Source organism: Cydia strobilella, chromosome Z (genome assembly GCF_947568885.1).
Source record: "Cydia strobilella chromosome Z, ilCydStro3.1, whole genome shotgun sequence".
NCBI lineage: Eukaryota > Metazoa > Arthropoda > Insecta > Lepidoptera > Tortricidae > Cydia > Cydia strobilella.
In genome coordinates, this window is record NC_086068.1 from 12,960,428 (window position 1) to 12,977,001 (window position 16,574).

At 37.4% G+C, this 16,574-nt stretch overlaps 1 protein-coding gene across 1 annotated transcript in view; it reads left to right on the forward strand.

The window, feature by feature from the left end:
* Positions 1 to 6,213: 6,213 nt before the first annotated feature.
* Positions 6,214 to 16,574, forward strand: part of LOC134754298 (voltage-gated potassium channel subunit beta-2) — a 33,531-nt gene continuing 23,170 nt past the window's right edge. The window contains exons 1-6 of the mRNA XM_063690534.1: positions 6,214 to 6,231; positions 9,227 to 9,321; positions 9,805 to 9,906; positions 10,152 to 10,280; positions 12,405 to 12,528; positions 14,742 to 14,880. Coding sequence (XP_063546604.1) covers positions 9,313 to 9,321; positions 9,805 to 9,906; positions 10,152 to 10,280; positions 12,405 to 12,528; positions 14,742 to 14,880 — 503 coding nt within the window. The 5' untranslated portion in view covers positions 6,214 to 6,231; positions 9,227 to 9,312. The remainder of the gene's footprint in view (positions 6,232 to 9,226; positions 9,322 to 9,804; positions 9,907 to 10,151; positions 10,281 to 12,404; positions 12,529 to 14,741; positions 14,881 to 16,574) is intronic.

A 16,574-nucleotide genomic window follows, 5' to 3' on the forward strand; every position in this document is an offset into this window, starting at 1 on the left:
ATACAATTTCTCTTCAATTGGCATAATACTGAAAACAGAATCCACATTGAAAAAAAAAAATGGCAATTAAAAGTAAAACTTTTTTATTCAACATTTAAGCTAATTTAAGTGATTTATGTTTGTAATTGCCACGAACATATCATAAGTTATTAAATAGAAATGAAGTGATTCACACGATTTTGGAGTTAATTTAATGCCACCAGATATCAAAGTAAAGGCATCTGTTGCAAGTGATAGTATATGACCGGAAAAATCGAAAGCATTATACATTGCTGATTGCTGCCTATGAACATTTCGTGAACTGGAAACGAGAAAAGCAAACAGTATCATTCTCGGAAAACTTATTGTTGCGTACTTTCTTGAATTATCTAAAAAATATAAGGCACTAACTCATCATCATCATCATCATCTGAGGTACTGTCGCGCCAATCTTGTGCTAGGCCTACTACTGGTCTGCCACAAATATTTCTATACCAAAATTAGCCACATCAGTCCTTTAGCCAAGGGGCTGAGCCAAGAGCCAAGATGCCAGGGACATGTTAAAATATACACATTAAAAAAGCGCCACCTACAACGGCGATTAGTATTTACTACCACTAATTTAAATTAAACGGACTATATCAAAACAACCACAACATATTAACAAATTTAAAATAATAGGATGTTTAAAACTGCATGACATCATCCCCATATAAAATCTGTCATGAGCAAAAGAAATCAAAATAATATTATTATTGCCAAATTATATGTGAAAGGTAATCCCATAATATTTTCAGTGTTTGTTGGAACGGCTAGCACATCATTTAACCACACAGTAAGGCATATCTTTTCCTTAAAGAAATAATCTAAATACTTCTTACTACGACTGTGACAACGGGCCGCCATTTGCGAACTAAATAGCGCCGTGGTGCAATATTTACGCCCCACCCAGCGTGGCTCAAAATGTGTGGGGACTGTGGGGTCATTTTGCAGAGCTAGTTCGTCTTGATGGGATATATATGTATAATATATAGAAGATATAGTAGGTCAAACCAAATTGTCAGTAAATAAATAAGAACAAAAAAACTATATTCATTCTTTTCTATTGGGTGCTAGTACTAGTGTAAGACAATAGTACATTTCGATGCTAGTGCGGAAAGTATGTCATTACTTCACGAGCACCGAGATACGAGTAAAGAATGACATTTCCGCACGTGTATCGAACGACGTTTTTTAATACAGTTGCGAAAAAATAAGAAAAGCAACAAGTAAGGAATGGAATTCGAAACTTTTATATTATTAATTCTGTGACATCATTGACATTGACATTATGAAGAGGTGTTTTTCTAGCTTTTATTCGACTAGAATAGATTTTGTTATTATTATTGAACCCACTTCAATTAAAGTTTATTTTTCAAATGCATGTTCTATAAGACAGAAGCAATTGTAAATATTAAAACATTGTACTATTATTACCTAAATATCGTTATTTACGATTATTTGTGTATCGTATATTTATAAAAATAATATCGAATGTTGCCTTTGGAAACTTAAATCATTCATGCAGTAAGAAAATATGCCTCTTCTTTGACAGGCGTTCCGTTCCATTCAGACAACTTATTAAGAACGGTTTTTCAACATTAAAAAATAAACGTGTTATAGGTAATGCTTATAATGATGAAGAGGTAAGTAATAAAATATGAAATATGCATATTTTTCGTATTCTTACATTAACAGTAGGTTTTTATGTCGATTGCGACGTTTAAAGGAAACTAATATTAACACTCATCAATAAGTAGTCATGAATTGGAACAAGTAAAATTTAAAAAAAAATTGAGTAAAAAGCACTAGTTTGCGAAAACCAACTTTCCGCACGCTAAACAGCCACGAAAAGTAGCACTTTTTGAGCAACTGTATTAAAAAGATAGTATAATATGTTTGAAATGAGACAGTCCTATGACAACTATAGATCCATACTTAATACTTATTAATATTATAAATTATACTTATTCCATACTAATATTATAAATGCGAAGTCTGTCTGTCTGTCTGTGTGTTGCCTCTTCACGCTTAAACCGCTGAACCGATTGAGTTGAAATTTGACATAGAGATAGTTCGAGTCCCGGGGAAGGACATAGGGTAGTGTTTATTCCAGAAATCGCCCTTTAGGGGGGTGAAAAGGGGGGTGGAAATTTGTATGGGGAATTAATAAGCACTGAACCGATTTACATGAAATTGGGTATGGAGGTAGAAAATCTCCTCTTCTCTTCTCTTCTCTTCTCTTCTCTTCTCTTCTCTTCTCTTCTCTTCTCTTCTCTTCTCTTCTCTTCTCTTCTCTTCTCTTCTCTTCTCTTCGCTTCTCTTCTCTCTTCTCTTCTCTTCTCTTCTCTTCTCTTCTCTTCTCTTCTCTTCTCTTCTCTTCTCTTCTCTTCTCTTCTCTTCTCTTCTCTTCTCTTCTCTTCTCTTCTCTTCTCTTCTCTTCTCTTCTCTTCTCTTCTCTTCTCTTCTCTTCTCTTCTCTTCTCTTCTCTTCTCTTCTCTTCTCTTCTCTCCTCAGCTCCTATCCTCTCTTCTCCTCTTTTTTCTCTTCTCTTCTCTTCCCTTCTCTTCTCGCCTCCTCTCCTCTCTCCTCGCCTCGCCTCGCCTCGGCTTGACTTAACAACAACCTCTCCTCTCACCTCTCCTCTCCCCTCCCCTTATAGGGAGTGTCTACCAGGATACCTTTCATATACCTATACTTACGTCAACGTCCTCCTAAGGCTTAAGGTCCTACCTTTAGTACAGATAAATATCTGATTGGTTAAAAAATAAGCTACCCAAATTACTAATTCCACGCAGACGAAGTCGCGGGCAAAGGCTATCCATACTAATCCATACTATTCATACTAATATTATAAATGCGTAAGTCTGTCTGTCTATCTGTCTGTCTGTCTTTCTGTCTGTGTGTTCCCTCTTCGCGCTTAAACCGCTGAATCGATTTAGATAAAATTTGGCATAGAGATAGGTTGAGTCCCTGAGAAGGACATAGGATAGTTTTTATCCCGAAAATCATCCCTTAAGAAAGTAAATAGCGGGGTGGAATTGAGATAATTAATGAAGTGCCTGCTAATTTGTGTGCATAATATGCTCAAATTGAATTTTCTATGAGAATTTTTCCAGGCGCTATACTTACTTTAGCTGTTGTTACTAAGTCCACGCAGACGAAGTCGCGGGCAAAAGCTAGTTAATATTATAAATGCGAAAGTCTGTCTGTCTGTCTTTCTGTCTGTGTGTTCCCTCTTCACGCTTAAACCGCTGAACCGATTTAGATGAAATTTGGCATAGAGATAGGTTGAATCCCTGAGAAGGACATAGGATAGTTTTTATCCCGAAAACCATCCCTTAAGAAAGTAAAAAGCGGGATGGAATTGAGATAATTAACGAAGTGCCTACTAATTTGTATGCATAATAATATATGCTTAAATTTAGATTGCTATAAGAATTTTTCCAGGCGCTATTCTTACTCTAGCTGCAGTTACTAAGTCCACGCAGACGAAGTCGCGGGCAAAAGCTAGTATTATAAATGCGAAAGTCTGTCTGTCTGTCTGTCTGACTGTCTGTCTGTCTGTCTGTGTGTTCCCTCTTCACGCTTAAACCGCTGAATCGATTTAGATGAAATTTGGCATAGAGATAGGTTGAGTCCCTGAGAAGGACATAGGATAGTTTTTAACCCGAAAATCATCCCTTAAGAAAGTAAAAAGCGGGGTGGAATTGAGATAATTAATGAAGTGTCTGCTAATTTGTGTGCATAATATGCTCAAATTGAATAATTGCTATAAGACTTTCTCCAGGCGATATTCTTACTCTAGCTGGGGTTACTAAGTCCACGCAGACGAAGTCTCGGGCAAAATATATAGAATATTAAAATTTCCGTGTAAGCGAACGTAAACTAATATGAGAAAAATAAATTGTATTGAATTGAATTGAATCTTTATCGTAGGTATAGCTGCGTCCCTGTCGTTAGTTACTGAATTAAGTAAGGACTTTCAAGCACTTAATGCCCATCCTCATGTTCCCTAGCTCCCCAGCTATTAAATACCTGAACCGATTTTGAGGAATTGTGTCGTTGGATTTGTCTTTAATGCGAGTGTGTCACCATTGTAATTGGATAAGTATATTCAAATTATATACTATTTAAAACTAGCTGTGCCCGCGGCTCCGCCCGCGTGGAATTCGGTCTGTGTCAGTAAACTGCTAATTCACCCCTAATTTCTCTCACTCTCCCCTGGAGGCGGAACTTAAAGTAAAGTTGACAGATGGATACACTAGAGGATTGTAGTCCAGAGAAAATATTTTACAATTGGATACCGATAAATAGAACTACACTCCAACTTTCTCCCTTATTCAAAATTAAATTGATTCAGCGGTTTAAGCGTGAAGGGGAATTCAAAAAGTATTTGTTTTATATTTTTTGGGTTTATACTTCGTAATGGTATCATTTTGATATCGTAAATGAATTCGGCATCCCTGTTTTTATTCGAAAAAGATACCAAACTTGGCCTAGTAGCCTTAATGATATAGATATCAAGATACAGTTGGAATAGGAATTTTGAATACTCACAGATTTTTTATGTGAGATATTTTAATTTTATATATGATCTGGATGTAACTTGAAATTCTAATTTCTACGGAGATAAACATGAGAAAAACCAAGATATGGTAACCCTGATACTGACTATATAAAAAGGAGTGGACTATTTAAAAAGGACTGGACTATATAAAAAACAAATGATTGAAGACAAATATACTGAAGACATTTTTTATTGGATTTGACTTATGGATTAAAAAAAAGGAAGACTTTATATCTGAAACTGACTTATGAAATTTAATCTTACTGAAGAAGAGGCAGTATGGCCTATGGTCTTAGCCTATCCAGAAGGACAAATATAAAATAAAAAAAGTTTCGAATTCCATTCCTTACTTGTTGTTTTTCTTATTTTTTCACAACTGTATTAAAAAACGTCGTTCGATACACGTGCGGATATGTCATTCTTCACTCGTTCTGTTCGATATCTCGGTACTCGTGGACTAATGACATACTTTCCGCACTAGCATCGAAATGTACTATTACAATTAGGTACCGCTAAATAAAATTACAGTCCAAAATCAACAGTTTTTTTCGCCCTTATTTAAAATTAAATTGATTCAGCGGTTTAAGCGTGAAGGGGAATTCAAAAAGAGTATGTTTTTTTAAACAAAATTTTTGGGTTTATACTTCGGAATGGTATCATTTTGATATCATAAATGAATTCGGCATTCCCGATTTATTCGAAAACGATACCAAACTTGGCCTAGTAGCTTAAATGATATAGATATCAAGATAAAGTTGAGACATATTTACATATTTACATCACGAATCTTGGTGGCTTGGTGAAATCTTTTTGTTTACGCAACGCCGTATTTTAGGACCTGCACCTGTATTTTAGGAGCTGCCGGGCACAGTCGGCACAGATGGGAATAGGTGTTTACATATAAACCATTCCCATTTGTCACCGTCAGCGTCACCGTATGTATGGCGGCGCGGTCACGTGGGGACATATGGGAATACACCGGATTTTGGCGACAAAATATCCGGAGCACTAGTTGGGTTACCAATTTATTTTTTTAAGTTTACGTACACGTACAGTAGAGTTGTTTTCAACTCGGTTTCTTGGGGCGAAGGTGAAACCTACCATTATCATAAAACCTAAGCAGTACTTCATGAAGTAGGCAATGTGTAAGTAAATTTTATTAAATCTACTTAAGTAGGTAACACCCCTTTCACCTTCACGTCTACACAACAGTGTCAGTTAGGACGGTTAGGACAGTTAGTGCCGTGAGCGCCATTCGTACATTAGGTTGTCACTAGACCGGGTAGGTTGACCTGATTTTGCATTTGCACTTGCACAAATTTTACTCAACTCATATCATAGGTTAGGTAATGTTTAATACCCGGTGTTTGTCCTTGAATCTAACATTCGGTTACTTTGCCTCGATCGTAAGATTTCGGCTGCGACGTGTTTTGGACCGTTGCCAAAACAGTTTCATATAGAACTACACTGCACATAACCATGGAAATAAACATCTATGAATAAATTTTCACAGTTTATAGATACGCGATTCAGTCAACTCCGTAACCATAGAGCCACTGCATAAAGTTTTGGTGTCAACTATTCGTGGGACAATTGTGTTAAACTGGCTCACCAATTTTGGATTTCGTATCATCCGCCTACCGGTAAGAATAAGTTTAGACTGATGTTGATTTCTATGTTTTGTTTCGGGGAAAGCGTGTAATTTAACGACCAAACAAAACATTATTTTGGACTTTCGAAGCTTTTATTTCCAATAGTACTAGTTAAATGAAATAAAAAACCGGCCAAGTGTGTGTCTGGCCACGCATTATGGAAGGTTTCGTGTGCTACTCTGCAGCGGCGCCACCATAATGAATATCAATGGGTTATATGGTGAAATGATGTACCTAAAAGGTACATCATGTACCTATAATGTTTATGGCTGTACCTGTGATAGGAAACGAAATAATGGGCATTGAAAGTGGCGCCGCTGGGGAGCATACTCTCCAGCGGCGCCACATAGTAGGGTTAGTTGTCCAACGTTGAAACAATCGTACACAATGAAACTTTGCGATTTCTCGGAAACTAGCTGTTGTTAGCTAGTGCCGTCTGTCAAGCAAAGGCAGGCTCAGGGACCCCCAGCACCTCCCCAATACGCGAGCGCGCCTCGGAGAAGGAGCACGTTGCTACGAGCATTTTAGAGGAACGTGGTTGGGTGAGTAAAAGCAACCGTTTACGGGTAGACTTAAACTGATTTATTAAAGCATAATCAAGTGTTTTATACATCTCTAATCTACGGCGGTACAGACACTACCTTAACCGAATCAGCGCGTGCTCTAACCTATAATAAGTTATCGACACGCGCCGATAATATTTTGCTGACCGCCATAAGCATTATTGTGAATTCGTGCGGCAAAAGTAAATTTTTTCATGTATGTTTCACAATTTTAACCTCATAAATCGAGTTTGGCGTTATTTAATTTCTTGTTGTGTTCTATGTGTTTTAAAATTTATTTGGAACTTAAGATTTTTAAATTTCGTTCACTCTTTGGTGCAGTTTTTTTTTTAATATTTATCAGTACGGTTGTAACTCACTATTATTTTTAGTCGCTTTTGGCGACATGTTTCGGATTCTTATATATATATATATATAATATATTTTGAAATATGTCTCACGATAGTTTAAGTGCGATCAGTTTTTTTTTATTGTTTAAAAAAACACCCCCTAGTCTCACAATGAAACATTTGTATGTAGTATACCTATACAATGAAACAGGTCTCATGTTTAATGAAACATGATGTTCACTGAACACCATTTACCAGTACACAATGAAACAAACTCATTATTTTTTTAAATAATTAAAGCATATGTGAGAAATTTGTGAAAGTATAATACCATGAAAATTGATAATAATTTGTCTATCATATGGCAAAACATAAGATACTTAACTTTAGAAACGGCTGAGAATTGAGATATGATGGTTTATATGTTAAATGTATCATTGATGGCAAGGTATTGGTCAAATGTCTAACATTGAAACAGTCGTACACAATGAAACATCACGATATTTATAAAACACTATGTTGCTAGAAAGTGTATGATATCAAGCATGGAGATGCTCGAAACCCTCCGGCGTCCACCTAGTTGGCAATCATGCTCCGTGGACATAGAAGGCGTACCTTTCTCGCAGCATGCCGTACATACCGACCAGATTTTCGATTCACAATGAAACTCTGGTGTGTGTAGAATGAAACAACTCTTTCGCTTTTATATATTTCAGCAATATTATAATCATTCCATAAGTCGGAAACCTTTTAAATAACCAATTTCAACCTACCACTATTTTCTCAGTTCCTTTCTCATTAATTGATTGAAAGCATATATGTATTAATGTCACTTATTTTTACACCGTTTTAATATTTATTGACCATGTTTCATGGTAGACTATAATTATTACATTTGTTTCACTGTAAAAAATAGGAGTGTTTCATTGAAAACAAGCATAAATACACAATGAAACAAAACTCATTTTTTGGAAAAAGTATTATAATACAGAAACTGTTAAAGATAAGAAGAAACCAAGAATGCCATACGATAGCCAACTAAATTGTTTATCTTCATACGAAATATCACAATCATAACTTTAAAAACACCAGAGATAGGAAGGTTTGAACTTTTGGTGTTTCAATGTTCCACAACTTACCCTACTCATAGATAGAAATGATATTACCTATTTTTTTCGTATGTAAATTGATGTACTAATGCTATTTATTACGTACCTATTGAAAAAAATGAAGTTTTTCATTAATTTGTGATTTTTATTTACTTTCTTTAGTTCCTAACCTAACTAAACGATATTCGGATACGGAAGTACAAGCACGGAGACAGAACGAAAGTCAAAACAAAATCACTATATGTTTATGTATGCCTTTTTAAATTGGAGGAGTTCCCTCGATTCCTCATAGATCCCATCATCAGAACTGCGTTTTGACAAAAACGGGACCAATCTGTATATATATACAGATTGGTCCCGTTTTTGTAAAGCCTGACCAGTATATATAATCATTGTCAAGAGGGCGCTATTATTCTCATGTAAGTATGGGGTGACAGTTCAGTTTAGTATGAAAAAATTAGTTCCAGTCAAATTCCGTAACATGGCACGTGATCATATACCTATTATTGGTCAGGCTTTACTTACACCAAAAAAAGAATTTTCAAAATCGGTCCAGAATTGACGGAGATATAGAGTAACAAACATTAAAAAAAAAACAACCGAATTGATCACCTCTCCCTTTAGAGATTTGGAAGTCGGTTAAAAAGAGAAGTTTACATGTTCAAAATAATGCAGAGTTACCTTGGTCCGGTTCTACCATACTATAATGTTCTAAACTACAAGATTTAAATTTTATTAAAATATACCTAGCTTATAGTTTTCGAGTAAAATGGCTGTGACATACGGACGGATGGACATGACTCACATGACAAAACTTTATGGGTTCCGTTTTAACCATTTTTACTACGGAACCCTTAAAACAGATTATTTCAAGGTTAGGTAAGTAGGTACATATTTTAGTTAAATACTTATTATTATATGGGCGGGTTGTTTATTCTGGGTTTTTAATAATGCTTCGTAATTATTAAATATTTTCCTATTCCAGGGGCGAAGCATACATCTAGCGGTGATGAGACTCCGCCAATACCAGAAGAGGAATTGGAGCAGCAGAAGATTGAACACGAACGTCAAATGCAGAAGGTTATCCGTAGATTTCGTATATTCCGTCCGTACATTTACATTTAAGTACAGCTAGTCAATGTCAAAAATATATTTACAATTTTCGCCTTATAGGAGTAGTTAAGGTGCAAAAGTGTAAACATATTCCGATTAATAATATAATAAAAGCAACTAATGGACAGCTTTCTTTCTTTCTTATCGAACTGCGCCAGGTTCGGCACTCAGTTCGACAGTGCGTTGACGCTTTTTAGATTCGGCTTGGCACCGACTTCAAACATATCAGTTGCTAACGATAAAAGGGATATATTTTGATTAAAAGCATTTTGGATATGTTATGAAACGCACGCAAGTAGATAATGAGATGATTGAGATGACGGGCGACAGAGAGGTATGGAAGAAAAAGACATGCTGCGCCGACCCCAACTCAATGGGACAAGGGCAAGCGAATGATGATGATCGGTTTTTTAATAGTTATTTTTTTAGTTACTTAACTTTTTTTATCAGGAAAAGGAATGCCAAGCACGGGAGGCTGAGGAGGACCGGAAGCTGGACATAGAGTTACTACACCAGCGGGCCATTGAAGCGGAGGCCGAACAAAAGAGGGAGGTGAGTTGTTCTCCTCTATCCTTTTCTATTCTCTAAATATGTATTTGCACCATAGGAAATAAAGAGCTAATGCTTTAAACAGGAAGTAAAAAGGGGCTGTTTTAAGTAGTTGTAAAGCTTTAAATGTTTAGTAGGTACACTCGTATTCATTTCGTTAAAATGAGCACTGCTTATCAATGTAAGGGCTGCGTCTACCCTTGCAGTCTTGCTTTTAGTATTGTATGTGTTAAGGATTCATTATTTAGATCGCCGACGCGGCAGGAGCGGTGCGTGGCATGAACACATCGTGGTCGCACCACGGCCTGTGTGAGCTGCCGCGTATGGCTACCAGGTGGCGTCATAGTAGACCGTCCATACCGGACACCCATTACAGAGTGAGTAGTACCTACCCTTAAGTGAGTGTTTCGTGGTATCTTTGAACTTAATTATTGGGGGTGATGCCTGGGTCTAGAATGTACAAGATTGCCTGTCAAACATCAAAAGCGACGAATAAATTCAGATAATATGTGATTGCGTAAATTATTTGCTTCTGTAACAGAATTATTCAAGATATAACCACCAATTGTATCTCCTGAATACAGAATTTCTTCTTTTCCAGTCCGCTAACCTTACGTTGTGTACATTCAAGCAGCTGCTAGCGGCCGCTATGAAGCTTAGAAGTGGTCGCGTTTGTTTATTTGTAGTCTGCCTTTTTCACACATATGTAAACGTGATGGCTTCCCTTTTGCGCACTTCAATTAGGTATATTTAAGCGTAAGCGTCATTCTAGATCTGTGCGGTGATGTAATTAATATTTGTCGCAGCAGTTGAACATATAGGGTAGGTAATTACATATACCTCCTTCTTTCTCTCTCACCCTGGTGTTGACCCCTATTTAGCATCAGCTACTTAGTTGGAGCCTGTTTCATTTTATTTAGTGCAGGCGCTCCTGCGTTTGTTAGATGATCACTCTATGCCTGCTTTTAAATTGTAACTGCCACTTGCTGCCACGAATTTGGACATATTACGGATTACAGGCGTATCATGGATGGCTTTATCCACGTGATAAAATAACTGTCACTTTTTAGCACCGCAGGATTGAAAGTGACGGACACCGTTTTATCACGCTGTCACGTAGACAAGAACGACTAACATATCCGTTCCAAAGGACTGCCTTTGACAAACTATAGATGTCGATCTGTTTAACATGATCTGTCAGTTTTGACGTAATATCCAAAACAATGATGAGGTGTCGACAACGTGGAGTTTTAAGTATGGGGAACCCCCAAAATGTATTTTTTTTTTCTATTTTTGTGTAAAAATCTTAATGCGCACGGAATACATCTACTTACCAAGTTTCAACAGTATAGTTCTTAAAGTTTCGGAAAAAAGTGGCTGTGACATACGGACGGACAGACCGACAGACAGACAGACATGACGAATCCATAAGGGTTCCGTTTTCTGCCATTTGGCTACGGAACCCTAAAAATCGGTATGCTTGAGTTCAGTGCCTATTAGTTACGTAATTTTTCAAGTTTATTAGTTTTCCACTGCTTTTGTAGCATTGTATATACGCTGTATTTTTATAATCCAATAGTCAAAGTAAGATAATAAGCTGATTGTGGCCAATATTATTGGTAGCATGTGGCAAAGGTAGGTTGTAAATTTTTTTGTAATAATATTTTACATGAAATGCGTTATTTAATTCTGATATATTTCAAATATGTTATAGAAGCGGGGTAAAGGATGACTCACGTTAGACCGGGCCGTGTCCGGGCCGGAGCTTCCGGCGCTTACTGTTTTATGACATGAAAGGTGATCACGTGATGCTTTCCATAGAAAACAAAGCGCCGGAAGCTCCGGCCCGGTCACGGCCCGGTCTAACGTGAGTCATCCTTAAATCAACGTAATGGCACATTAATTATTTGAATAAATTCAGAAATACACAATCTGAGGATAAACTATTTTTTTCGAGGTAGCGGCCCAGTCCTATAAAAAAGACATCGAATTTCGGTGTTTCTTTGTTTTCTTAACCTTCTACTGATACCCTTCATGATGCCAAAAAAATCTCACACCCCTAATACAATGCTATGACAATGTAATCATACGTCGAAGTCTTGGATCATGTGAACCTAAAAAAAGGCCTCTGGGATTGTATCTCATTTTTGAACACGCTACGCGTTACCGTGCTATGGCGGAGATTTAAAATTAACCCCATACTGACTACAGTTACCTAGTACTTTAAACTTTAACTATACCTATGTATGGCGGGAAGTTGACCACGGATATGTTGTACACCTTAGTGTATAAATTACCTGAGCTACACACACGAAGACTACGTTCTAATCAGTTTTTGGAGTGCAATTCAAATCCAGAAATTAAGTTCCCCTATACTATCCCAATCTTAACATTCGATGAAAAAATAATTAATTTTGTTTATTTCCCAATGACCCATTGATTCTTAATGAATAACGACAAAAATTTGACAGTTTTTTAAGCACTTGTAATTTCTTTCACAGAATATAATTGCGCAGAATATGCTGAAGAAGGCGTGCAGTGCACAGTTGACCACGCCTCACTCTATACAAAGCATCACGGAATGTGATAACTGGATCAACCTATCCCGCCTAGGAACTCGCAGAGGTTAGTATCCGTTTGTATCTGACCTCTTAGCACTTGCGCTGTTGCGCGCGACTTCATAATAGAATATGTCAGTACTTGAAGTACCGTACGGAGTCGCGCGTGACAACGCAAACCTCTAACTAAGCGGTCTGGTTTCTGTTTAACCCTTTTCCAGGGTATGGGTATAGGGTATAGGGAGCGTGCATAAACTGTAGGGGGCAGCACAGGAGGCATCAGATTTTTGGAGCGAGGCGTAAATGTGTAGTTTATGCTTCCAAAGTAGCCCACAAGATGGCAGCACTTGCTTTGGCGTGAAGTGTCAATGTACATGTGATGTATATGTTTAGATGTATATGCCACAAGATGGCAGACCCTCCAACGCGCACGGTCCCTATAGTAAAATATATCGACCACATACGTGTTCATAGAATTACAACCGTAGTAATCCGATTTATGGTTCAAATTAAGTAGAATGAAATTGCGCAAAAATTCATTTCAGTATGTAACTACCTATGTATCTTCAAAGGTCCTATAAAAACCTATCTACTTATTTGGAATATTGTCTTAATATTTGGACTTTTTTTTGGTAAAAATTCACAACCTGTTGACACTTGTTTTATTAAAGAAATAACAATACGGCTGCCTTGAGAGGACGCCGAATATTAAATCATATTTTTTCTTCTAGCGCCTAAACTATTGAATGAGTTTGAATAAAATAGACATCAGTAGATCCATAGGTTACTACACGCGTGCTATGCAATACAAATTTACTAAAATTAACGAAGAAAAAATGTTTAGGGCTAAATAATGTGATCGCAAAAACAGATTTTAGGTCATAAATGGGGTTTGAAAATCATGACAGTAATCAAATATGACACCCACAATGTCTGGGATCCCTGTTTGCGTGTCTTACTCGTAAAATTTGAGCTGCGGGGACCACGGGGATCAGACGGAATATGAAAAAATATACGACTTTTTGGTTTTGCCGTTTTTTCTCTGTAGCTATGGATTTTATATGATTATCGGGTATGGCAAAGGGAAAGCTTATTAAATTCCACACCAAAAAGGTTTACAACACTATGTCCCTAAACCGAAGCCATCTCATAGAAATATGGATGTATACTGATGTCTATTTTATTGAAATTCGTTCAATAGTTTAGGCCTCGGCGCTAGAAGAAAAATGTGACGTTTTCAAGTAAAAGGTACCACATTGTCGCTTACCATAAGGACGAAATTTGCTAGTATCTTTATACAAAATAACCTGTCAGAGCGTCCTTATGGCAAGCGACAAAGTAGCACCTTTTGCTTGAAGACGACACAAATATGATTTGATATTCGACGTCCTCTCAAGGCAGCTGTGAAATAAGTGTAAACAGGTTTTGAAGAGCAAGGGGAATCTACCAATACGTCATTATAAAAAATCCGTCCAGTATCATAAGCTATACAGGGTGTACTGAATCATCAGTACTTAAACCCATAACCCTACATTCTGGTTAAGTCGCAGTCGAGTAAAATGTTGATATTGGGGTAGGACGTGTACAAATGAATAGACAAAAGTGGAATTCATATTCCTCCAAGTTTCCTATTTCCCTTGAAATGGTATAAGGGCTAAATCTGGATTCAGCAAGTATTTTCTATAAACAAGATGTAGTTTTTCCGCAAAGTTGTTTAGGACTTTTTTGCGTAGAATCTAATAAGCTTTAATGTTGCTTTACACCATATTTTCATAGAGAACGTAGATTTAGAGTAAAACGAGAATTTCTCCAGGATTCCTCGAGGTCTCCAAATGTCAAATGGTGTGGACATGAAAAAGGGGCCTTTAATAAAATTTATTAGGTACATAAAATTTCAGGACTGTTCTAGAGATTTCGCACTTAGTCTTAATCCGATTGTGCTAGTAGTTGAGTTAAAACTTTTTTACTTGATTAACGTATGCACAAATAATACAAATGCTTATATGTAAAGAAGAGACGCGTTCCCTATAGATTTTCGTATACATTGACCCGCCTGTTGACATCACATCTCTATTACACTCATTATATTGCTGTTCCGCCCATGATGGCGGTTCTAAATGTCACTGTGCAACCTTGACAGCTATATAATAATGCGAGTGCAATAGAGATGTCTACAGGCTGGTCAATGTACGAAAATCTATAGGGAACGCGTCTCTTTAGTTTAGATCAATGTGCTGTTAAAAGTTTTTCCGATACATACATATATTGAATGTTCCATAGATGACTCTATAGACAGTGACGTGTGCTGCGAAGCGTCGGCGTGCGAGCAAAGCTCGGACGCTCGTGCCTGGCGGTCCTCGGCAAGCGACGTCTGCCCTCAAATGCGAATCGACAGAGATCGAGCACCGTCATGTCCAGGGCAAGTACATATTTATGTACACACAGGTATATACCTGTACATATTCTTCTCTTATACATAATACATGTGTACAGCAACTTCCGCGCCGAATATGTTGTGACGAGTAATAGTCTCGCTCACGCCGGGTAAGCTGGGTAAGTGGAGTGGACGCTCTACGCTACACGTCCCGCCGAACGCCGAACCCGCTAGGCGCTCGCTACTGAGGTCGTCAGCTTATCCAGCGGCATCTGTTCCCAAATATAACATAAACATATTTTTTTTAAACACATTGAGTAAGCGAGCATTATCAAGTCTAGGGCAATTTAACACATTCAGTGATTTTTTTTTTACTAGCCCATTATGGTGTCCCACTGCTGGGCAAAGGCAAATTTATTTATATTTATATTCACAAGAACGGTTTACACCAATTACACTTGCTACTATGCTAACTACTTTGCTAAGTAGTAATATGCTAATTAATTGCTACATTAGCAAAATGTAATTAAGTATGTCTAGATATTTATATCACATTTTGTTAATACATTATCGGTTACCCAGTCATATACAAAAACTGCGTGAAGACAGCGTACAGAGCGGACGCGTCGCTAAATAAATCTAAAATTTAAATATTTGCCGACAAACAATTTTCATCTTTAAATGGTGGCTAGTATAGTAGCTTTTGCCTAGTGAAGAAGTGAGTTTTCTACGACCTTGTTCTACTGCACACGTCGAGTTACCGGCTTTCTGGCTTATCTGCACGTGAGTAACCACAGATCAATGATTCACTCACCGACTGGAAGTGGCCGAGATGGTGAGCGCACTCTGCGCAGTGGATCTAATCCGGAGTTAACTAGTATAAATCTTCTTACGGAGACTCCTCACTTACGACAATTTATTAGACAAAAACGCAAACTATATGATGAGAACGAATCAATTACAAATGAGATATCCGAAATGCGCAAGCAAATGTCTGAACTGACGTCATATATAAAATCAACACTTACGAGTCAAACAGAAAACCTTACCAAATTACGTGATGATATTACCTCGATTAAGAACCACGTAAGCGACATTAGGTCGACTGTGGAAAGATTAAATGGTGAACAAAATCAAATGAAATTGGATTTGGTAAATTGTCTTCAATCAAACAAGGAAACCGAAAAAAGGATCGATCTCTTGGAAGCAAGCGTGCAGCAAAAAACACAAAACACAGCTGACTATGAAGACATAATGGCTGAAATGCAGAATCGTAACCAAAGAGCCAAAAACATAGTCATTACAGGGCTTCCTGAAGCGGTCGCATCGCTGGAAAGTGAAAAAGCAGAAATAGATGAAAATGCGGTCAAAGAAATTATAAAAGCTATTTCATCTAACTGTCCAGAACCCATTAAAGTCTATCGCCTTGGAAAAGCCAATCCAAATAAAAATAGACTCACTAAAGTCTGTTTTGCAGCTCAGGATACTGCCATATCTATATTAAAGCAGAAAAAGAAGCTGGAAAGTGAGACAGTCAGAATCTTTCCCGACCAAACTCCCTCCCAGCAAGCGTTTTTTAAGAACTTAAAAGATGAACTAAATCAGCGAGTAGCGTGCGGAGAATCAGATTTGGGAATTAAATACGTCAAGGGAGTACCTAAAATTGTGCAAATACCCCCAAAAAACTCCAATGCGTGGAACCCAACACTAACAACCCCGAAGTAATTACTGTTAACAAC